Source organism: Papilio machaon, chromosome 9 (genome assembly GCF_912999745.1).
Source record: "Papilio machaon chromosome 9, ilPapMach1.1, whole genome shotgun sequence".
NCBI lineage: Eukaryota > Metazoa > Arthropoda > Insecta > Lepidoptera > Papilionidae > Papilio > Papilio machaon.
The window spans coordinates 2,421,711-2,448,155 of NC_059994.1; the positions used below are offsets into that span (position 1 = coordinate 2,421,711).

Genomic DNA, 26,445 nt, shown 5'->3' on the forward strand with positions numbered 1-26,445 from the left:
TATTGATCTTATTAAACTGTTTTTAACACTAATATAAGTTAACATTATCTTATTTAAAAAAAAACACTAAAATATGTATAGAACTAAAAATTGAATCTGATGTTCCTAAGTTTACATTATTTAGGCGTTCAATTGGAATGACATCTAATAGATGTATACTCAAATAACCACCTAATACTAACGGGATCATATTTAAATGGAGTTGTTTTGTCTAACAAGTGATTAGAAACAAGCATTAACATCATATTTGTTGCAGCACAAAACATTATGATGGATTGCGAGCGAATGTTCCAAGAACATCGAACACGTTTCGTTCCCACGCCCAGGCAAAGAATTCATAAAACGACGAGCACAAATATGGTGCACACATATACGGACACCTTTAAGCGAAAGTTATCGGATTTGATAACCTTACATAAATGAAGAGAGAATTTAATAAATTGAAATAGCAATGTTTTGTGATTAAAACGTAAGATGGTGAAACTTGCTTAACTTATTGGCTTTGACATCAATCCAAGGAGGTTCTTGTATTACATATACACGATTATAGTCAAACATGGGTATCGTAACCGGTGAAAGAGGCGCTGCTGTTGCAGTTGATTCTGTCAGAATATATTTAAAACTTGAGAGGTGTCAAGGGACACCCGGATGGAACGAAGTTCCTTTCGATTAATTAGTGAAGGAACCAATGTCTATTCTATGAATAAAAAACTTAAGTCTTCACAAGAAGTACATTTTATTTCTATGAATTTTCGTCATATATTGTCACGTCGTTGCCATGGTTACTATAGCAAAAAGTGTCGTGACAACTTTTCGTAAGAATTTTTTTCCGTCTAGCCCTCTTTCACAACGCGATAAGGAACTTCATTCCAATAAAACCTATTTAAACATAGAAAATTTCATAAAATAAAAATTACATGACACCTACAGTACAAAGAGGATCTTGTTAAATTTTTTGTTGTTTACAGGGGGCGCTAGTGAGCTGTTATAATTTAGTTTACCCATGTTAGTAAGTTTGTAGACTTCTGTTTAATTTTATTTCTCTTTAACTGTAGTATAATTTGAATATTTCACAACTTTTTACAATTTTACATACGGAGATTTATGTGACTAGTGCATTTGTAATCGCGTGTTCCCAGCAAGCTGCTACTTTACATCGAGAAATCGTTATTAAAAGCGATTTCTAATCGATTCCATATACTTTCATGTAGCGTTAATTATTTAGAACACAATCAAATATTCATGATACTGAATTAAGAGTATATCGAATACGACTTATCGTCGTTTTTAATTTGAATTCAAATAATTAAACAATGAAATATTGTAAATTTTTTCCGTTTAAAGTTGTTCGCGATCTTAGACCACTAGATCCAAATTCAGAATCGATCGTAATTTAAAATACAATATGACTCTTATACGTTGTTTATTGGACTAGTTATGAATATTAACGGTCATAAATTTTAAGTTCATACAATATCCCAATCTTACTAATATTATAAATGCGAATGTTTAGATGGATGGATGGATGTTTGTTTGAAAGTATCTCCGAAACGACTGCATGGATCTCGATGAAATTCGGTATAGATGTAGAACACAGTCTGGAAGATCACATAGGCTACTAATTAATTATTTTTTTTCTAATCCCGCGCGGACGAAGTTGCGAGCAACAGCTAGTATTTATATAATTATAAAATATTTATACACATTGCAGAAAATGTAAGTCTTTTTTTTTATTTATCGTCACGTATTTTTCATATCTTCCATGACAAAGTTACTATACAAATATGCACTATTTTATCTAGAATTTAAGATCATAGTAACAATAAAAAGATTACCTATGTCATACAACCCGTGCAAATCACAAATTACAGTGTACACAAGAAAGTAAGCAGATCTAATATGTGTGTTTAGTTTAGCAGCTCTAACGAATCCATAGGCGCGTGCCGCACGCTATTACAGTAATGACGCACTTGTATAGAAAATATACAGTAATCAGCACAGCTGTGTTTCTATCATGGCCTGTTATTACCTGACACGGTGGCAGGAAGACATCTTATATTGAGTGCAGTTTCTAGTTTCACTTGTCACCGAAATTGTATGTTCGGGATACAGTAATAATAAGATAATATATTTGTTTAAATACAATTTTCAGTGATATCAATTGAACTGTATTCATTAAAAATACTAAATAGAAGATTAGTAAATGGTATAAAATAAATGTCTGCTGAACATAAAATATAACAGGTTATTAAGGGGCATCACTAATGTAAATGGCATACTGGTCCGAAACGCAACATTTTTCACCAATGTTGCGTTTGCGCAAATGTTTTATTTGATTTATATTTTTATATTAATTTATTCATAGATGGTTTATTTATTGAACACACATTGACATTTTTAAAACAGTATGGCGGCCAGTGTTGCCATTTACATTAGTGATGCGCCTTAACACCGGTTATATTCTAATAACAAGAGTTTTAAACAATTATGTTTGTTATTCAAATGACGTGTTAAAAAGGCACCTTTACAGGAAGCGAAATGTGGTTAATAAAAATATTTGCAAGAGCGCTTGATGAATTGCAGAAAAGCAAAAAGAAAGCGCTATGTTTGTGAGTCACGGCAGTGTCCGCGACGCATGCGGAGAAATTTGCCAAGAATGTGAATTTCTTTGGATGCTATTAGTCATATAGAGATGACCCCTTTATATTTGAGACTCTAGAATTTAGAGAATTTAATATTATTTACATTTATTATTTAGAAAATTAACAATTTTACTATAATTCGACTGAAATGTAGTTCCTAACCTATCTATATTATAACTATACCGTTGTACAGTTTAAAAATAAATCTTTAACCATTTTGGAGTAGACAAAATTATAAAAATGCCTTTAGATCTAATTACATAATTGATTTAAAAAACAGTTTTAAGTTGCATTACAATGATTTATAATCAAGGCTATAAATAACACTTAGATATAAAGTTATAAACAAATCGCAATCAGCTTTTAAGTATACAGAGGTAATAAAATTAACAAGGTAAAAAAAGAAAAGAAAAACGCCTAATATCTATTAAAAAAATCGCAAAGCGGTGAAAGCGAAGTAATAAGTGTGAAAGTGAAGAAGAGTAATTTACAGATAAGTATTAATAAAAATAAAAATTATAAATTGAAAAATGTTTCAGCAATTCCTTAATACTTAGACTCAATATAAATTATGTCAAATACATAACAGGGAACTTTGAAATAAAATTTAAAAAATTCATACAACTCCCCCTTTAAAATAAATACTTCGCGGTACTATTGACAAGTCCGTATTTGGACAATACATATTACATAGCAACAAGTCGAAATCAAAACCCGAACATACTTTCATCGTAATGTAGACGGATGAGTCATAAAACGCGTTTCGTATCAAGTTGGAAGCGACACCTGTGAACATGTTGCATGATACCGACCAGAAGAGAGCCGTCAATACTTACGCGATATAACCGTTACTATTACAAAAGTAAATCTAATTTAATATACATTTCCTTATATCCGCCGGAAAAGATTACGATTTGAGATATTACTTACTAGCTTGGTTACAACTTAAGGGTTAAATACTCCTATTAAATATGCTGTCAAACTCATTAATATTTTTGGGGATGCTCTAAACTCTACAATTGTGAAGATTGGATGAGTCTAGTAGAAAAAAAAATAAACGAGATCAGATGTTTTAATTATTTTTATTCCTTAATAATAATAATTGACGTTGAATTTGTTTGTTAAGCTTCAAAAATTTTACTAAACTACTAATATCTATTCTCCATCACTTATAAGTAAAATTGCACTTATTTAAGCATCAAGTAATTACAGCTATTAGAGTTGACGTCATAGATATTTTCAGTACAAAATTGTAAATTTCCATTTGTACAGGCGCACCTCACCGCAAGGTTTCGGCTAATATGTCGTCGGACGTAACTACACTAACCGACTTGTAAAGTTCAATGGCACCGCGCCAGGTGGTTTAATCACGGATATATGCTTAATGGAAGAATCGATGTTATAGTTACGCAATTTCACTCAAATTTGGATATTTTGAAGATTTTTTTTTTAATTAAAATGAATAAAAACATTAATAACTCAATATGTACTTTTAAGTATGTTATGGTAGAGATATATATATATATATATATAGAAAACAATATGTTAAGTTTAATATTATGAAAGGGAAAAATAGCTGTTTATTAATATTAGGTCCTTACATATGAAATTGGCGTTTTTTGTTCTGGCCACTTTAATCACGAATTTCTCCTCTTTGGTAAGGAATTTCAAATTCAAATTTGTACAGCTATAGACTCATGTATTTGTGGTTCGATGACCATCATTCATTTGTTTTTTTTCTTCTGTTTTTTTCTGTTTGTGTCACTCATTTGACAAAATGGAAAACTTAAAATATCGCATTATTTACGAGTACGAGTTCCGCCGTGGCACTAGTGCTGCGGAAACGACTCGAAGGGTGAATGATGTGTATGGCGGTCGTGTTGCAAAAGAAAACACAGTTCGTTTTTGGTTCCAGCGTTTTCGTTCTGGAAATTTCGATCTGCAGAACAAGCCCCGTGGACGGCCTGACACTCAAGTTGATAATGAAGAGTTGAAGGCTATTGTGGAAGCGGATCTATCGCAAACCACGTCCGAGTTAGCTGCAGTCTGCGATGTTAGTGATAAAACTGTTTTAATTCACTTGAAGCAAATTGGGAAGATTAAAAAGCTTGAAAGGTGGGTACCTCACGAATTGACTGAAGCAAACCGGCAAATGCGCGTCGACTGTTGCGTTACATTACTAAACCGGCACAATAATGAAGGTATTTTAAACCGAATCATTACCTGTGATGAAAAATGGGTTCTTTACGATAATCGGAAGCGCTCAGCGCAATGGTTGGATCCTGGCCAGCCAGCGAAATCCTGCCCCAAGCGAAAATTAACCCCAAAAAAGTTAATTGTAAGCGTTTGGTGGACTAGTGCCGGTATTGTTCATTACAGTTTTCTCAAATCTGGCCAGACTATTACGGCTGATGTCTATTGTCAGCAATTGCAAACCATGATGGAAAAGCTAGCGGCTAAACAACCTAGGCTGGTCAATCGCTCCACGCCGCTACTGCTTCACGACAACGCTAGACCACACACTGCGCAACAGACGGCTACTAAATTAGAAGAGCTTCAATTGGAAAGTCTAAGACATCCTCCGTACTCCCCGGACCTTGCTCCAACAGATTACCATTTTTTTCGAAATTTGGATAACTTCTTGCAAGGGAAAAAATTCAACTCCGATGGGGCAGTCCAAATCGCCTTCAAAGATTTTATTGATTCCCGTCCGACTGGTTTTTTTAGCAAAGGGATCAATGAACTACCTATGAGATGGCAAAAGTGCATAGAAAATAATGGTTCATACTTTGATTAATTAAATATATTATATTAAAAAATATTCGACTTTTTGTTCCTCCCATACAAAACTCCAATTTCATATGTAAGGACCTAATATTACATCGAACAATAGAATCGTCACAATTACATCAAATTAAGTAGTTCATACACTTTATGGCGGCATATTGGATTGTTATTTAAAATTATTTGTCTGTTAAATTTCTCTGACACATCTAGTTACAATATAATTCTAAACATCTATCGTAATGATAATAATAGGCGAAAACCGCCCGCGGCATCTGCCAATACGCATGTCATTTTCTCACCACATTAATTGAATACAAGAGAGGTAATTATTTTACCAAAGAAAAAAAACATATAATACGAACGTTGTCATGACATGTGGGATGGGTGGTCCTTGAAATGTACACACGGATTGAATTCTAGACACAGGGGAATCACATTTCAAATTGCAACTTTACGAGTATGACAACACACTTTGGTGCGACAAAAATTCATCATCATCAGCTAACTATACGTCCCCACTGAACCTACCCCAAGTTAGGGGTGACTAGGCCATAATCAACCACGCTGGCCCAGTGCGGGTTGGTAACGAAAAAAATTGCTTTAATGGAGACACTCATACTTTTCATTTACGAGAACTTCATTGAAAAGTCTTGAATATTTGGGATAATCTTAATCTGGTTTTTCTTTCATAAAAACTGGGGATAAATATCTATGATTCTGGAATTAAAAAAAAAAAACCTCAACTCAACGTTCAGTCAAATAATTCTGGGCCTTCCACTTATTGTAGTAAAAATGCACATTAAATAAAGATACTGTTTAGATAAAATTAATTAAAATAAGTGCATATTTACCGAAGAAATTGCATTCAAAGCGGAACGTCCGCGGGATTTCCACTTCGCCGCTCTATTGCGTTCAGCCGCACTCGCTAAATCCTACAATTTTCTACATTTATCACGCATTAACACATTCTATACTTTACAACTTTCCTTAAGATTATTATTATTATAAGGGGTTTTAAAAGTGTGAGGTGAACATATTTTTAGCCAACTTCAAAAAGAAGAAGGTTATCAATTCGACTGATTTTTTTTTTTTTTTTATGTGTGTTACCGCGAATATCCGTCCCTGGTGGTCCGATTTTGATAAAAATTATTTTAATCGAAAGGAAGTGCTTGCAGGTGGGTCCCATTTTTTTGTTTTTTTTTTAAATAACTAGAAGACTAGTAGATTTTGAATATAGCTTCAAAATTTGTTGCGAAAATTAGGGACATTTTTGCTTTCAGCGCTTACGTAGGCTAAACTATAAGACCTACATCAAAATGATGTATGGCGAATTGTAGCTCTTTAAATGTGCTAAATAAAAGTCCGCGATAGCATATATCTATCTTTTATAGTTTTCTCACAATAACCATTTTTTTCTTTACGAAACATTAATTATGTTGTTTAAAAACGTAAATTCCAGACCCTCAAGCATTATTATGTTTCAAAGATTTCAGCAGCTTATTTTAAAAGAAAAAAGATTATTTAAAGAAATTTTATTTATAAATAATGGCCAACAAAAGCGTAAATAAGCGTTAAAAAGCGTTTCTATATTAAGTTAATCTTTTTTAATAAATATACATCCCACGCACATACAATATAAAAGATAATAATTAGATCATAAATCATACAAACGTTAAAGTAATTAAAATTAATAGGCCTCAAGAAAAAATATATCTCGCAAAACAAGATTGGTATTGGAATAGATGTTTTATTACGCATATAATAAATGACGTCATAACATTCCAAAAGAAAAAAATGGTATGTCTATAAGGGCGTGTCAAAAGATCTTCCTGTCCTTATTCCACTCACGTAGGAATGTGAAGTGAATGCCAAAAAATTATTGAAGTACATTTCAATATACGGCAACCGTAAACTGATCCTTAGTTTTTTTTATTATTTTACTAAGGTCAGTTTACAGTTTTCTAAAAGCATTATTAACATATAAGTACATACATTTTGTAAAGCACATATTTTTACTTTTTTTATTGAATAAGCCACTTCCGAGATATTGGTAATTACAAGCTACAATTATCATGAACCGTTACTATAGAGATAGTATTTTAAAGATTTGGTTTAGTTATTGAGTAATTAATATCCGAACTGCATTCGTCTAATAATTCTAAAACACGGCAATTTATTTCAATTTTACCGTTCTTTCATACATATTTAATGATCAGTGAGAATACGAAATGTTTAAGAAACATGTTCTTCTAGTGAAATTAGTTTTTTCCCGCAGACACTTCGTGATTTACGGATTTTATTGCCTAAGAAGCGATAACTGTACTGTCGGCTCGCTTTCATGTTGACATTTAGGTACATCATACTTTATATTATATTTGCAAGTGTTTAGATGGATGGATGGATGTTTGTTAAAAGTTATCGACAAAACGGCTTAACAGATCTCTATGAAATTTGGCTTAGACGTAGAACATAGTTTGGAAGTACACATAGGTACGTACTTACTACGTTTTTTTTAATTTAAATTACGACTAATTACGACGTTTTTTTTAATTCTCGGACGGAGTCGCGGGCTACAACTAGTTATATTATAAATGCGAATGTTTGAATGGATCGATGAATGGATTGATATTTGAAGGTCGCAGCTAATCTTTAAAATTTTAGGAGGATTAATAGTTATGTTACGGAACTAATCAATTTTGTCGAATTTAAATACCATTATTAAACGTACAAATTCATACGACATAAAGCGGAATTAATTATCAAGATTTTCTTATCTTTTAATTAGTATAATCATTTAAATGTTATACTCATTCATTCACAAATATTTTTCGCGATCAAATGGATCCCTTACATGACAAACAACTACTGACCTTTTACATTAGATGTTTATGCAATTGGGTATGCGGAGATAAATTCGAAAGCTTTTGATTTCGATTTGCAAATATCACACTACGAAAGGAAAGTGAAATTATGTGGCATTTAATATTGAAAGTTATTTTATGAAATAAAATGACAATTGATATAAAAAATCTACAAAACTGTTATTCTACTGATTAGTTATTATTTCTATTCCATATCCAGAAATGAGCGTGAATGTCATCGTAGGTTTCCACTGCCGAAATTTAGCAAAGAGACGGCAAAATGTATTGTACATGTATTTTGGGCTTGAGAACATACGGTTAAATCTGCAATGCCAGAGTTCAGTTTTTGAAAATCTATCAGTGAATTTAATCAGATAATGATTTGTAGATGGATTTTATCTGTCTACCCATCTTGTATTATATGGTTTAAATAGAAGTAGAGGAGACGCATAAATAGCGTCAAACAAATACGGGACACAATTCCTTTCACTTGAATCAACAAATTCACACGTTCATTGTATTTACGAGCAATTAAAACAAAGTTGCACCGCACTGGAGGTTCTGGAAACCGGACTGGTATTACTTTCGATGACTGAAACCGAGATGTATTAAGATGTATTGAAGTGTACCAACCGTTAGCATTCCAAGACGGGGCGTTACATAGAATCTGCATATTCAGAATCCGTAGATAGGTGGATTTGATTCCGTTACTGATGTACCATTCATCTCACGTAGTATCTTAAATTCTGGTAAAACGAGCTACTCAAATGTTTTATTCATGATAAGTACACATTAACTCTGTCCGCTCACAATTCAACGTCGACTACTAACTTTGAAGCGGACTGCACTAACATTGATTTAAAACAAACGAAGGTCGAAGAAATGTGAAGCAAACTCAAATGTAAATTATGTGGTAGCTTTTTTTATTAAATGTTTCGTCCCACAAAATGACATCAGACGTTTGTCTGTGAGATCAAGATATTATTATTAGATTAAATTGCACCACTTTTCTACTTTTATTTATATTATTATGACTATTGTGATAGATATTGTGACAAATAATATTCTTTAACAAACCAACGTAACTTCAACTTTTTAACATAACTAACTTATAAGAATAAAATGATTGTAAACACATTCTGGAAAACTAATATAATTAAAAGATGTCACAAGAATCTTAAATTGTCTGATAGTATCAAAATCACATTCACCTTTACATTTTGAATCAAAAAAAAACAAAGAAATATAAATAAACCGAATTCAAAAACAACAAAACATCGACGTGAATCAAACCATTGCCAATCGTGACAATTACAGAGGGAACCACAATACAAAACTAGGTCAGTTAGTAATTAACCATAGATAATTGAGCCCAACGTACACGACACGCACAATGGCTCTCACGTGGTTGTCGGATTCACACGAACTTTCTCAAGTCATCATACAGGACGAGTGTTAGACGCTTGTCGGAACACTTCATAACATAGGACTTAATGAACTTTTTACCTTTGTAGTTTATATATAAAAGGGAAAACTGTCCTTCATTAATTTTCCAATAAAGTGTTAGCAACTTTCCCCAATCGCCTTTTTTCGAATAATTCATAGTATAACATTTAATTATTATCAATCGCGTACACCACCATTTTAAAACCGTTCTTTTATTTGTAATATATGTTTATAATATATGTACAAGAAATCAAGAGTATTTAAAGAAGTCAATGTTAAAGTTAAGATAGAATATTAAAATTAGTTTTGGAATCAATTAAAAAACATAAATATACTTGAAATAAATAATATTTAAATCATGTTTCATCATTCAAAACAAAACTAAGTAAAAGTTAAGGACAATGATGCATCGTAGCATCGTATATAAGACTAATACAATATTATTTCATTTTGTTTCAACATATTCTGCAATCTCATTATGTTGAATTACGTGTTCTTATCCGTGTTGGAGATCAATACGAAACAAGAGCCATTGTTAGCTTCCTAGGTCAGCTTCTAACGTCGTGATACTAATTTCATTCTGCGGTTTGTTTTGAATTGTTGCCTTGTTTGATCTTGATGCACTTGCAATTGATTTTATATCTTTCACTGTTATTTGTATTTTTTTTTAAACTCCGTCAGCCAAAGATTACAAATATGATTTTGACTTAGATTATTATGTTTTGTAGGGTGGAACAAGCAAAAAGTACGGTGAAAATTATCTGTAAGACTCATATCATATTTGAAGTTCAATATAGTGTTTTCATGGTACATACTAATAGTAAACTAGTATGGTAACTGTTAGCCGATGTACTAACTATCCGTACACAAAGTGGAGGCAACGTATGAATAAGCCCAACGCATGAATGGGACTGGCTATTGCCATTGTAAATGTTATAGTTTATGGGCAATGTTATGATCAGTTTATTATTGACTATTATACGAGTAGAAGGAAATCTAAGCTAAGTAAGAAATCATTGAAATTTGTTTATGGACAAACACAACTTTATATTGCTTAAGTATTTGACTGAGATAGTAGAAGGCAGTTCAAAAGAAGCTTATCTTAGCTACACATACAAAATTATAATCCAGTAAACATTGGGAAAGAATCAATTCTAGAAAATAGTAAATGAGTAATGTAAGTTAGCGTACGAAAACGAATACCTACGGTCTACTGCCGTACCGACTACCGACCGTACCGACTACCGACCGTACCAACTACCGACCGTACCCAGCGTACCGAGCTTATCCGTATGTTTTTACGGTGCGGTCCAGTTGCGGGCGTGCAATATGTCCGCTATGTGTGTATGTGTGCCGGCGGACGCGCGTGCGATGCGATGCGCTCAAATGGAGCGGACGTTGACGACGAGAAAGTCGCGAGCTTCTTGTGATAGTGATACGAGCGCCCGCTTGCCTGACCTCCTCAAGGACGAGACGATTCTGGTTACTTAACGTTCTAGGTGGCCTTTTTGTTGTCAAGCGGAACTAAACTAACATAGTTTTGATAAATTGTTTTATTAGGTTAGTCAAATTACCACTTTCCATCCATCCATCCATTCAGCCTCGTAACGCCCACTGCTGGGCATAGGCCTCCCCCAAAGATCGCCACGATGATCGGTCCTGTGCAACCCGCATCCAGGATACTCCCGCAACCTTGACCAGATCATCGGTCCATCTTGCGGGAGGCCTGCCCACGCTGCGTCGACCTGTACGTGGCCGCCATTCCAGCACTTTGCGGCCCCATCGGCCGTCCGTTCTGCGGGCAATATGGCCGGCCCATCGCCACTTAAGGTTTACAATTCTTTGGGCAATGTCGGTTACTTTGGTTCTGCTGCGGATCACATCATTTCTGATGCGATCACGCAGAGAGATTCCGAGCATTGCCCTCTCCATTGCCCTTTCTGTGACTTTGAGCCGCCTAATGTTGCCCGCAGTGAGGGGCCACGTCTCAGTTCCATAGGTCAACACTGGCAACACACACTGGTCGTAGACTTTCGTCTTGGGACGAGAGGATACCCCGTAGCTTCCCGAACGCTGCCCATCCAAGTCGGATTCGGCGATTGACCTCCTTCTCGAAGTTGGACCTACCTAACTGGACAGTTTGTCCTAGGTAAACATACTCGTCGACAACTTCGAGGGTATGGCCTCCGATGGTTATTGGAGTGGGTGGAACATGGATATTCGACATGATCTTCGTCTTATCCATGTTCATTTTCAGACCCACTCGTTCGGAGGCTGTATTGAGGTCATCGAGCATTGTACAGAGTCCCTCCATGGTCTCAGCCATGACTACAATGTCATCAGCAAAGCGCAAGTGCGTGATGTACTCGCCGTTGATGTTGATGCCTAGTCCTTTCCAGTCGAGGACCTTGAAAACGTCTTCCAACGTCGCGGTGAAGAGTTTCGGGGAAATGACGTCACCCTGTCTTACACCGCGCTGCAGTTGAATCGGTTTCGTGTCCTGACCCTGTACTCGGACTGACATAGTGGCGTTTTCGTACAAACACCGTAGCGCTTCGATGTACCGGTAGTCGATTTGGCACCTCTGGAGAGACTGCAGTACCGCCCAGGTCTCGACCGAATCGAAGGCTTTCTCGTAGTCCACAAACGCCAAGCATAATGGCAGGTTGTACTCTTCGGTCTTCTGTATCACCTGCCGCAGCGTATGTATGTGGTCTACGGTACTAAAGCCTTTACGGAAACCGGCTTGTTCGGGAGGCTGGAAGTCGTCGAATCTGCGAGCGAGACGGTTCGTGATGACCCTCGAGAACAACTTATAGACATGGCTCAGAAGTGAGATGGGCCTGTAGTTCTTCAGAAGGGCTTTATCGCCCTTTTTGAAGAACAGCACCACCACACTTCTGCTCCATGCCTTTGGCGTATGTCCCTCGAGAATGACGGAATTAAAGAGCTTTTGAAGAACCCTGAGTGCCGGTTCTCCAGCTGCCCTCAATAACTCTGTTGTAACTCCGTCATCCCCCGGCGCCTTGTTGTTCTTCAGTTGTTGGAGGGCCACACTAATCTCGTCGAGACTGACGTCGGGGATGTCTTCGGTGAAGTGTCGGGTCAACCTGGCTCTAGGATCTTCCGCCAGATTTGTGACGGGTTTTTGCGTAGCGTATAGCTGCCCATAGAACCTCTCAACCTCACTCAAGAGCTCAGGTCTGGAGGACACAACCCTGCCCTCCTCAGTTTTCAGCGTCGTCAGCTGACTTTGCCCAATAGACAGATCTCGGGAAAACACTTTGGAGCCCTGATTTCGCTCGATAGCCAATTTAACACGATTGGTGTTAAATCGGCGTATGTCGCGCTTTATGCTAGTCGAGATCTGTCTATTTAGCAGCCGATACCGTTCCGCATCGTCTGAAGAGCGCAGTGTCATGTCACGCCTTTCCTTCATGAGCCCAAGAGTATGGTCTGAGAGTTTCTTGGACGCGCTTCTACGGTGGGTCTTGAAGTACTTAGAACCCACCGTGTGCAGAGCCTGCACGAACCCGTCATTCAGATCGTCCACGCTACTCCCCAGGCAGTCAAATTGGTTTCGGAGTTCGAGCTGAAAGTTTTCGGCATTGTGAATATGGACGGGCGCTGGTCGGAGCGTAGACCCCATCAGTCGACTTCGTTCGAGCTTGACATCGATATTCAATGTGCCTCGGACTATTCGGTGATCGCTCCCAGGTTTAACCGCGTTGATCACTGAGACATCATTGAATATTTGCTTCTTTGTCGACATGATGAAGTCAATCTCATTCTTCGTAACACCATCTGGACTCATCCAGGTCCACTTCCTCTGCACTTGCTTCCTGAAGAAGGAGTTCATCATGTAGAGTCCCTCCTTCTCCATGAAGCCGGCCAGCAAGTGGCCCCGGTGGTTCCGCTGTCCATATCCAAACTTGCCTACCAGCAGCTCGTCTCCATCCCGTTTGCCCAATTTTGCGTTGAAGTCCCCCATGACAACGGTGTAGTAGGTTTCGGAACTATGTATGGCTTGTGAGATGTCCTCATACATAGTTTCAACCTCTTCGTCGGAGTGTGTCGAAGTCGGCGCGTAGACCTGTATGACCTTCAGCGAATACCGTTTGGATATTCTGAGTATAAGGTACGCCACCCTGGTCGACACACTCACGATCTTCACCACATTGTTCACGAGGGACTTGTGAACGATAAACCCGACACCACCTTGGGACTGTTGGTCGCCTTCCCGGAAGAAGAACAAGTTGCCGGACTTGAGGATTATCGTGTCCTCCCCCTCTCTTCGGACTTCGGATAAACCTATAATGTCCCAACGTAACTTGCTCAATTCTTCTTCGAGCTCCGCGATCCTCTCGTCCGTCCGCAGTGTGCGCGTGTTCAGTGTTGCCAGGGCCAAAGGTCGTCGTGTGTGGTAGCCGTATCCGAACCGGGGATTCTTAGCACCCCCTGCACCGCCGTCACCCTGGCCGCTACCGTAACCAGGAACGGCGGCGCCGCCGGGTACTGGGGGCCGTACTTCATTTGTGGCCATCATGTGGGGGGAATTTGCCATAATCGCCACGCTTGGCAGGCGGGTTGGCGATCGCAGTGCTTCTCCACCGTTTTGTAAGGGACGCTGCTGCCCGTCCTCCGGTGGTCTGGACGCAGTTTAACGACATTACCCGGGTCAATTACCACTTTGGTTAGTAGTAAAAAATATTCAATTGTGATGTTCATGGTCTCAAAAAAAATATGTTTGCCAAAATATGTACACCTTCTCCAAGTTTAGGTAATTTTTTTGAACATTACTTTGAAATTATTTTCATAACATTATATTATAATATATTTAAATGCAGTTGAAACATAATGTAGATAAGAGATTTTTTTTAGATACGACTTAATCATTTCACGAAGATATTTTTTTACACTCATTTAATAAACACTTACAAAATGTAGTATATAAAACTAGATTATGTTAAACGAAAACCTATAACATGTTAAAACCGTTCGCCGAGATCCACATTTTTTTCATAAAATGAGGTTGAACGATGGAAAAAGCGGGTCTAAATGAAGATTCATTTTCAACGCGAGAAAACTCAACTCAGTCTTTATAAATTGCGGTTTACTCTCGACTCTTTAGAAATTCGTTTGGCTTTCCTCTTCGTTTGGGAAATACGTTTATATATTTGAAAGTGATCATAAGTATAACAATTATATAGTACTTCAGAAATTTCCAACGCTTGCACATAACATACAAAATACATAGTACCTAAGAGGCATACGAAGCGATATACATAAGAAGTAGTTAGCAGCGCAAAAATAATTTGCACATAAAAATATTTCAAATATTTACTTACATTGACCAAAGCAAGCATTAACCAGATGACAGTCGTCCTTGATATATGAGATGAGAGATGTGCCGACATTTTGGACCTGCAAATAAAAGGCAATGTTAGTGAGTCTATGTGTGTCGGCCCTTAGATTAAGAACAAAACCCCAGCTCTTGTATCTTTACCTTTTCTAGTTACATTCTAGATAGGTGGTTTATTTTCTACCCACTTTAAATGTTTGTTGTAGGTCTTCCGATATTATATGGGAAGCGAATCAAATTCTTTGAATGTAAAGTCTATACTTATCTAAATAAAAAAATGTCATTGTATTATTGATCTTTGCAATTGTTTGTTTTACCAACGCTATGCAGTAAAACAACTCTCCAGTCTTGGATAATTCACAAGGCTATAAGTGAATTTGTAGAATTTACATAAGTGAAAATATCTGAATAAATATACCGAGTAAACTAGTTTGGTGAGGCGCCGCGTTAGGCGACCATTGCTTTCTCGACATGAAAACGATTACGGCCAATGTCGCTATCATATAATTTCCCATATTCTCGTATTTTAGCCACTTTTTATTTTCTATTTAAATAAACAAAATGACCAATATCATGAAGCAATATTACACATCATGTAAAAAGTTATTTAATTAATAGCATCGCTTAAGGATCCGTAAACTTCGCAATATACATATTAATCATGTACGAATTTGATTAGGTAAAATAATACGGATATGAAATATATATTTATTCCTGCACACATGTTTGTATTAACAATAAAATCCTTCCTGATTTCATTCAATTTCTACATTCAGTTTACAACATATTGAAAAAACAATACATACTCGCTGTACAGATATTTCAACAATAGAAATCCACGATTTAACATACATATATGACGTATATTATCTGCATACAAGTATTTAAACATATACACTATATCTCCAAATATCATTATCAATAAAGACATTCTTTTAAAACAATCTTGTACACATACATGTAAAGATTGTCGGCTTACACAACATTAGGCTAAAATTACTTAAGAACTTTCTCCGTGTTCAAAAGACGAATCGATAATGTTTACACAAAATACTTACACCAATCTATGGCACTTAAGAATTTGACACCATTCCTTTTATAAATAGAGATGTGACAAATATTTTAAGTTCGGCTCAACGGAAACATATGCTTTCCAATGAATGAATAATTCAAAAACTACCGACATCATGCCTGTGACCCGGAGTGTTAGGCATAGACCACAGACTTCTGTTTAGCGCGGTCGTGACACACCTCTTTCGCTTCTTTTACAGTCAACTATTCAATTATTTTATCTATTACCACTCACAAAATTGGCCACTAAGAGACCCCCTAAGTGTAGATTTCTCTTAGTAAATTTATCTTAACAAGATGATTGTAAGTAATTTTATAACTCAAAATAACCACATCATTATTCTATGGTCTTGGATATCATTATTAGAACGATAATGTCATTATAACAACGATACTGTTCTAATGAGAACGTTGTAGGAATCGTTCGTTTTATTGCCTATTTTACAACGTAGAAAAGAAACAATAACTAGCCAATGGATGGATGGTTGGTTAGATGGATAGATGTTCGTTTGAAAGTTTTTCCAGAACGACTTAAAGGAATTTCATCGAGATGAAATTTGGCATAGATGTGGAACATAATCTGTAAGAACACATAGGCTACTCATTAAGTTTTTTTAATTCTGCGCAGACAGAGACGCGGGCGACTGCTAGTTATTTATAATTATGTGGTTATGAAACTTTACTTCACATGAAGTTGTCACTTAATTTCACGCGTTTCTTGGGGCATAAATATCTAATGTAGTACTCGTAGTAATAGTAAAAGCATTAGTGGTAGTAGGGCTATAGTTTTGTCAACAACACAACTAGAGCGCATTTAAAATAGAAGAAAAAACTGAACATTATTCATTAAATTAGCAAAGCTTATGTACGGCAGTTTATTCGTGTGATAGAATAATATTTTAATAACAAAGTTATATCATTTACGAGACTAACATTGGAAGGGAACGTCTCATTAAAAACAACATTTAACATTGACAGCAGTAGTTAAGTATGACACATTATTACATATTGAAACAAGATGCCTCACTAATATGCATATTAAATTAGAACCGTACTATTAATATTTGTAACATGTAAACTTTGGAAGAACTTTCATGTTACAAATATTAACGAGATTTTCAATATTTTATGTGTTTTTATTTAAGATTGGTAAACAGTAATCGATTTTATATGCTGATAACAAAGTATTAAATTACATAATTGATCGCATAAAAAGCGAGACAACTTGTTTTGTATTTTTCGAACTTTATAAATTATTATTTTCAATTATATTGAGAAGATAATTTTTACTTTAACATTTATTAAGTCCGTGAAAAAAGTCTTAAGTCTCAATGACTTTATTTAAACTAAATATGTGTAATCTATTACTAGTAGCAATCTGCAATGAGTCTCTATAGAGTCTACGTATTTATGATAACTTTAATAAAGTATATATCTCATGATAATATAGATACATATTAATAAAATATTCGATCGAATTTCCAAAACATATGATTCAAGTTTTTATTTCATAAGAAATACGTTTAATGAATCGAAATAACTTGTTTGCAAAAAGCACTACAAATTGGACATTGATGTAAAAGCGCATAACCTCAAAAAAGACATGCGGTCGCGATGGGAATATTTTAACAAATTTTTTGCTGGATACGAAAGTGCATTATTAGACGGCATTGGAATGCGTTTCGAACGCACGCGGCGTCCCATCTCGCTTCATTGGCTCGTAATAAGACGTTAAACACATTAACGTAGATAATTTTATCGCAAACGTATACTTTAGAAATTATAGTTAAGCATCACATAACAAAGATCCTAAATTTTTTTTAAATAAAAAAAAGTTTTTTAATCTTTTTTATGCTTAGAAAAGCTTCAGATAAATAGTTCAGGGGTTCAAGGGATTAAAATAGCGTGATAATAATTAAAATAGTTAGAAAACTAATTTATCTCAATAAATAAATTTATGAATGCATACCAAAAATCAATAGCTTTCTTCGTTCAGCGCAAAGCAATAAAAAACCTTAACGAAGGTACAATAAATATTCAAGCAACAGGCGTGAAAATATTTTTATGGCAAATAACTTATAATCAACATATATGTAGAGTAATAAATTTTTTCTCAGACATTTAATATAGGTTTAATGAATTTATGTCGTAACAATGTTAACTTTTAACGTACGGACAAAATATGAAAATTTAATCATTTCATTATTAACAGTTGTTAATAATGAAATGATTAAATTTTCATCAAAGCATTATATTTTCTTTAAACATGTTTTACTAAAGAAGGCGTATAAGGAAACCCGGGTACGAATTGAATAATTAAAATTTCATTTTGCTATAAGCCCCCTCTTACGTCAAGTCCATTTCCATATCTTTTCAAAAACAAAGGTATGGACCTAGAATTCGACCTAGGACCTAGAAATCTATTAAAGCTATTTTTATAGTCAAAAAATAAAATTCGCTGCCCACTTAGAATCGAATATCGTACAGTAAACTGTCACCATAGGAGATATAATTAAATAATAGGAACATCACGTGATATTTCATTAAAGTTAACCTCCTCGACTGTATAAATGTTTTCAGATATCTTGGCAACTCTTAATTTCGGGCGAATCACTGAGCAGAACATAATTTCGTGTATAACGGGGCGTAGCGGGATACGTGGGATATGCCGATGAACTGGGGCCGACTAGATATTTGAAAAGAGTTGTACCTATACTTAAAAATAGCATAACTCACCAGCCACTATATTTCCGACGACTCGTGTTCTTCGTTCTCCAAACAATCATTATCAATAGTCACAGCACTGTCATATGTGAACAAAACACAATTGTCACCTTCTGTTTTTTGTGTTCGAAGAACTATTGTCACTGAACATATCCCCTTTGTGATACACTTCACTGCCCTAAGTGCTACTCTAAGTGCTGATTCTTGTTATCTGGAAAAAAAGAAAAAATAGGCTTTAACATTTTAATTTTTTTTTTGCCAATCACCAGGCATTAAATCTTTTACTATCTTCTTTATTATTCGTTGTCTACCTAGATATTATTAACCTCTTTTTCGAAGCATCTACAAATAGGCTATGCACGCAAGTCATAATGACGTTTGGGAATGAGTGAAATGGTCCTAATTGTCAAATATCATAACATTTATTGTGTGAACACAAACATCGTTGTAATTGCAAAAGAAATACATATATATTATGCGTAGGAAAGCTTTTAATGAAAACGTATTGGTGCCTAATAACGGACAATGGTCTTTTGCTGCCTTAGAAAGTGTTTTAACCAAAAATAAATGATAATATTTTGATATGTTACTTGTACAAGCGATATTGGCTTTAAACTACATACTTTTAAAGCTTTCAATTGCTTCAATTATAGCTACGAAGTTCCATGTGTTAAAAACGCCGAAGGCATCGTAACAACTTTAACAATGAGCCATTCAAATTGAATGTAAAGTGTATTCAAAAAATGTTAAAAAAAAAATCAAGTAGCTGTCCATATAACTTAGTTGATACGACTGGTTTATTAAGAGATCTTTATTTTGCAAGTTTTCAGAATATGAAATTTACGAATACTTATCGAATCATAATATTTAGTGATTGTGGAATTAACAAACAATTTTAATTAAGTGACACATAAGTAAGACATAAATAATTGTATTAAACATAACTGCTATATAAAGTACTAGCTGTCGCCCGCGACTCTGTCCGCGCGGAATTAAGAAAAATACTTAAAAAGTAGCCTATGTGGTCTTCCACACTATGTTCTACATCTGTGCCTAATTTCATCAAGATCTGTTGAGCAGTTCCGGAGATACCTTCAAACAAACATCAATCCATCTAAGCATTTATATATTAGTAAGATTCATACAATTTGAGAAAATCAACAAATAGTTAAAACAAAAACAACGAAGTATTTTTTTAATATTCAAGGTGATTTGTTAGCTAACAAATTAATTAAAATTGCAAATTAATTAAAACGTAAAAAGTGTTTCAAATATGGAAAAAAAAGAAAGTTTTACGTAATCGATTCCAAATTATATTTTTTTTGAATCAGAATATAAAAAAACCAGTTTAATTTTCCATTTTAATGACATATTCAAAAAATTCTTGAAATGTCTCATAACAGGATGTAATACTTTACACGAAAAAAAATGTATTTTATAATTTTTACATGACCTAGTTTTTAATACAGGTTCCTTTGATATATTTTTTGTATCAATAATTTATAACCAACAATCTGTTGCAGCCGTAATACCATGGTTGGAAGTTGGAACAAATTATTTTCTACCCACATTTATTTTCACAAATAACACGTGTGAAAAGTTTGCCAATCTATCCAATGTAACATTTGTTTTAATGAGCATTTCATTTTTTCTTTCTTTAAATCACAAGATTTTATATAAAACTAGCTGTCGCCCGCGACTCCGTCCGCGCGAAGTTAAAAAATGGGGGGGGGGGTTATGGAAAATAGATGTTGGCCGATTCTCAGACCTACTCAATATGTTCACAAAATTTCATGAGAATCGGTCAAGCCGTTTCGGAGGAGTACGGTGACGAAAACTGTGACACGAGAATTTTATATATTAGATTATTCAAATTGTAGTATCTTAATAAAAAAAACCTCCGCGTTACATGAAAAAGCAATTAGTATGCATCGTACATATATTCCAGTTAGTAGAAATCTATAAATCAAAATAATTACTCACAAACTGACTGACTACTGTTAAGAAATGAACATTTTCCAATAGATTACAGGTCAGTCGCTTATCCACAAAATTATTGGTGCTTAGGAATATCTCAACATTAAAAATAATATACCCAGCACTAGAAAGACTTTAAGTGCTAATATTACGGTTTAAGAATTACATACATAACACTAACGTACGTGAGATTTTATGTTCAAACAAAAGTCTCAACTAGTACTTAGAAACCCACATTAAAGTAGCTACTTGTATCATGTTAGAAGCATATCTTATGTGCGCAACATGAATACAAAAATAGACCTAATTGTGTTTTAAACGGTAGACAGAGAGGTGTATAATCGCTTGACATAGACTACACAATGTGGCCTACTGCGAGCTTCGGATCGCGACGGTTCTGAAAACTCGGCAAGCGGGGCTTTGCGACCGTACACCGTCGAGTCCGTATGGCTTGTAACGGTACACACAGGTGACTGCTGATAGCGCCGACAGACTCGCTACTCACGCTCATTTCTACGTATGAGGTGGCGAGAAAAAATAAACGTGATATTAACACGAAGTCAGATACGTACTACTTCGATAGAGGTTCCTCCTACGGTGCAGTGCTTTGAACGAACGACCTATATGAACGAACAATTTGGCCATGACAAAGCTAGATAGGGGTTAGATAGTAGAATTAAAACAGCTTATAAATGACCACTACATAAATCTCTTTGAAAAAAGATTGTCACATCCTGTGTGTAATTATTTTTTTTGAGAATTTTTCTTTAAGAATTTTCTTAAAAAAATTTATGAAATGGACATATGAAAGTTTTGATTCCAAATAAGACTATGACTGCATAATAAAGGAATTCCATGACATGTAAGATGATGTGACCAGAATCGAGAGCGGTATGCGGTGACTTTGACGTGCAAAAACTTGGGCACGGTTCGACTGCCAATGAATTGAGTGACAACCAGATTAGTGACACACTATAGTCCAAATTCTTCATTATTTTTATATTTAACATTATATTACTCTGATTTATATTAATATATTTAATACTTTAAAGTGTATGGTTGTTATAATTTAATGCATTAGAAACATCATAATTAAAGCAAGCGAAAAATCTTCAAAGTTTAGTGAACAAAGCTGTGAAATCTTTTTTTATGCCTGTGAAATAGTTGTCTTCGGATGCATTTAATTTTAACTGCCTATTCTTATCTTAGTTAAAAGTTCGACGTCAAAAGGATGGGTGAACTGTAATTAGATTTTTTATCTTTAGAAAATGCTCAGCGGCTGCTGAGAGCGGCGATATTATCGTCAAAGAGACGTCATAAACATTTAACGCATGAGAGACGAAAGCGGAACGAAATTGGATAGTCCGGATCAACTATCGAACCACCAGGAGCGATACGTGCTTTGGATAAGATTCAACAAAACATTGTTAAGGATGTGTAAAGCATTGAACAAGATCTTCTCATATCTTTGTACTTAATTTTAACGCCTCCGTTTATTATTGTAGACTTCAAGTTATTATTTTAATTTATACTATTTTATTTAGCATTTTCAGGTTTCTATTTATTGTAATCATTAACGCATTTCGAGTTATTAATAAGAGCTATTTCATTCTCGATACTGGATTGTTAATTGCTTTTTACTGCTACGTAAGTATACATTATACAAAAATACTTTATGGTGATGTCTCTCTGTATAATTGCCGTCTACGGTTAGATCTGGTTACAACTGATCATAACTTCACATATATTAATGCATACTTGTTTAGGTTACGCCTTAACGACTTTTCTAAGAAGCCATAGCATAGAACATAGAGGTGCTTCGGGAGAGCGTTAAAATAACAAATGGCGTTAGATATGCATTAAAACATGAATATAATCTTTTTTTTTTACGTGAAATAGAGTTTTTACGATTGAAAGCACACGTAAAAATAAATTGAAATTACTATGCCAAAGTTCAAATCTAAAAGAGTTATAGTTTCTTAGTAAATTGTGCCACAAAAATGTAAATAATATGACATAGTATATGTCTCTCTTCACTCGCACATAAAAACAAGTTCATTTGTTATTACTCGTATTTTGACAGAGCAAGTACTTGTAGAACTGTATCTCTTGTGCACAAGAAACGCTGTATTTATGTACAGGATATCGGAAATAAATTGCGGCATGACTGTTAACAACTTTAAAATATACACAAATATGTTAAAATCCGCTCTATCCGATCATTTAGTTCCGTGTTTTCGTTTCTTTTCGACGCGTAATTGGCTACGGTTTCCGCCATGTTACTGTTGGTTACTCTGTCAGTGTAGTCAATCTGTGCTTGGCTTAGATAGCATCGGCCCATCAGCATTCATATTTACAATGTTTATTTCTTTTTAAATACATTACGTTATCTTGATGAGCAAACAAAGGAAGCATATGGTAGATATTTTAACGGTAAATTACGCGCTGAATCGTAAATAAATATTAAGTAGATTATTTTTCTTGAAGTTTTGTTTGATATTTAAATTTGAAAGGAATAATTAAAGCTTGAAATTTCTTTATCCATCATACTGCAATAAATTTAGCTTAATATAGTACAAGTAAAATAAAAAAATAAGCTTTAGCATCTACCAGTAATTATGGTATTTGGTGTTGGTATGGATAGGTCCAACGGGATATATTTCCCATTGGGCCGATTGATCAGTAGGCCGATCGGTCCACCGGGAAACACCCATAATATTTTCAAATGCATTACATTTGTTAGAAACTGATAAAACCGTACCTTGCGTAAAAAAAACGATGGTAGGAGACAAGTCACGGCGGAAGTGTTTGTAACGGTCTTAACTATTAATTTTTAAGTTATTTTTAGGTACGACAAACGAACGTGTTTCACTCGATGTGTCTATGAAATAAATGAATATATATTCTATAATATGAAAGGTATTTGGAAGCAGCTTAGCTGAGCTTAGCTTCTTTGTATCGCTTTCGTCGCGAAAGCGGCCTTCGCTCGCGGGTTCAAAAGTCAAGCAACCTGAACCTATAATAAGTAGCTTACTCACCGGCCCTGTGGAATCCTATTTGATTGCACGGTAAAAATAAATGTTCACAATATTATATCTTACAAAATTTTACTCATAGGTAAGTAGAAAAATATTGTATTGTAAGGTGTTTAAAAATGTTTTATTCATAATCTTAATCCTCTATTAGTCTCTACCTTTCAAAATATATAGTTAACGAATTTTTTTTTAAGGAATTGTTTTGCATCTGCAATTAATCTACAGAAGGTGCATGTTGCGCGTAATACAATACTAATCTCTAAACATAATGCGAGCAGTAAAACCCTTTATTTAAAGAAAAGAAACATGAACATAACTTTAAACAATTTTAACTAAATGTAAATTCTTACTGGCGGATATGTAATCGTATCAGGTCAAGACATTCGTCAGTATTGTGACACGGGTGCAGAGATAACACTGCACGACTCTCCTCTAGAAACGAAGTCGACTAGAATAATAAGACGATAAGTTTATCTAACTCACGACGATTCGTAGATCATTGTTGAGGATATTATATTTTCATACAATTATCTAACACTTGCAGTTGCCCGCGACTTCACTCGCGTGGAATTAAAAAAAATCTAGTAATAAATATAGCCCTATGTAGCTTCCCGTAGTTTCGGAGCCTATTAAATGCAAACATCTTTATAATATTAGTATATTTTTAGTAATTGCTAAGGGCAAGTGAAGTAAAAATGGGCAGCGTTACCAAAGCTAAATAAAAGACGACCATAAACCAACTTTCTTTAAGATTCGTAATTGTTTTACTAATGCCTGTGAGTCTAGCACGAATATTTGTGACAATCACCTACGTATCGTTTTAGACAAATTTTGTAGAGTAAAATTTGTATAGCGCCCTATCGAGCGTACACTAAAAGTCTGATACCAATTTTGACATAATTGACAATATGCGATTGTCACAAATTTTCGTGCACAGAAGTAATAATAAAATGTACTTTGTAGTAATTTTCAATGTATTTAGCAAAATTACAAATATGGTCATACAAGGGATAGTCCTTTAATATAGTTTCTATAATATTTCACGTCACCATTTCTACGACTCAGAGTGGAACTCAACACTGTCATTCCATTTATAATTGCAGATATTCCGTAAATGTTTCGAATAGTCTCTATTTATTTCTAAGAAACGTTGAAGCTGCTGTTTAAATGAGCCATAATTTATACGTTTACACTATAATCCTTTCCTTTGCCCGTTGCTTGCGCAGTGGGTAGTGAACACATTTGAAATTTAAGACCTTGTAACTTAGCGCCTAGCATATTGGTAACTCTAGACATCGGCAGTCAGCTAATAAATATTCAATAGTGCCATTATTTCATTCAGATTTTTTATAAAATAAAAGGAAACATAGTCTTAAATATGCAAACAGGATTGATTTGAATTGTTGTTAAGTCGTGAATTATAAGATTGATGGAGGTCTAAAATAATATATTACGATACAGGATAAAGGTAAAATTAAAATAGGTAAAATTCATGATCAAATTACAGTCACTTCTGCATTATTAATCTTTGACAGAAACACATAAATTTTCCATTAGTAATGAGACTACAAATAATAATTGCGATGCTCGACCGTCTGTTGAATTTATTTGGACCCAGATGGTTAACAATACAGCGTGTTGCCCGCGGCGCGGAGCGTTTAGATCAAATAATACGATGGCAGCGGTGAAAATTAGATATAAGAATGGAAGGGAGTCATTATGTCGGCTCTTTTTATAACTTTCAAATTACAGGGCCCTTCGGAACACAAAATGTAGTCAGACCAGTTGCCTTCGAGTTGTAAGAATTTAAAGATGGTCCTGTAGATAAGTTAATTTTTGCAATCAATTCCAATTAGTTGCAAGTTATATTTCTTATTCCAATGTTACAATTAACATAACTAATTTTAAATTTGTGAAGACTAATTAAATTTAAATTGCGTTTAAAATAAAGAATACCTTGAGTAGAGATCAAAATTAACTAACAAAAATAAAATTTTCATAAATCATTGTGTGGAATCATCATCAACGTCATCAGCTCACTATGCGTCCCCACTGAGGGGCTCAGAACTTATCCTAAGTTAAGGGTGAGTAGGCCATAGTCAACCACGCTGGCTCACTGCAGCTTGGTTGATTTCATATATACGAGTATATTTTGCATCTCGATTTCATGCATCACGATGTTTTCCTTCACCGTAAGAAAGTCGGATAAATGTACATAATATGTAAATCGAAAATCAAAAAAACACATTGGTACATTGTGGGATTTCAGCCCATGACCTGCAGATTACAAGTCAAATGCTTAACCCCTGAGCCACAGTTGCTCCATGATGTGGAATACTGTTTTAACAAAACAAACTTGCGTTCAGAATATCAAAGTTTGGCACACCATGCGGTCTCCCAGTGAGACGTAAACCAAAATAAAGTCGAACTCTGTATAAATTAAACCACGTTCTTTTCGAATATATCGAGAATATATTGAACTGTCTGTTCATCAATTTCTTATTCAATGCAAGAAAAATATTAATATTAATTTATTACTC

The 26,445-nt window shown here is 34.9% G+C and overlaps 1 protein-coding gene across 1 annotated transcript in view; it reads right to left on the reverse strand.

Moving 5' to 3' along the window:
* LOC106709957 overlaps positions 1 to 26,445 on the reverse strand; it is a 49,047-nt gene that overhangs the window by 14,007 nt on the left and 8,595 nt on the right. Inside the window, exons 2-3 of the mRNA XM_014501889.2 lie at positions 18,906 to 19,104; positions 15,085 to 15,160 (exon numbers count right to left, since the gene is read on the reverse strand). Of these exons, the coding sequence (XP_014357375.2) occupies positions 15,085 to 15,160; positions 18,906 to 18,955 (126 nt within the window). The 5' untranslated portion in view covers positions 18,956 to 19,104. The remainder of the gene's footprint in view (positions 1 to 15,084; positions 15,161 to 18,905; positions 19,105 to 26,445) is intronic.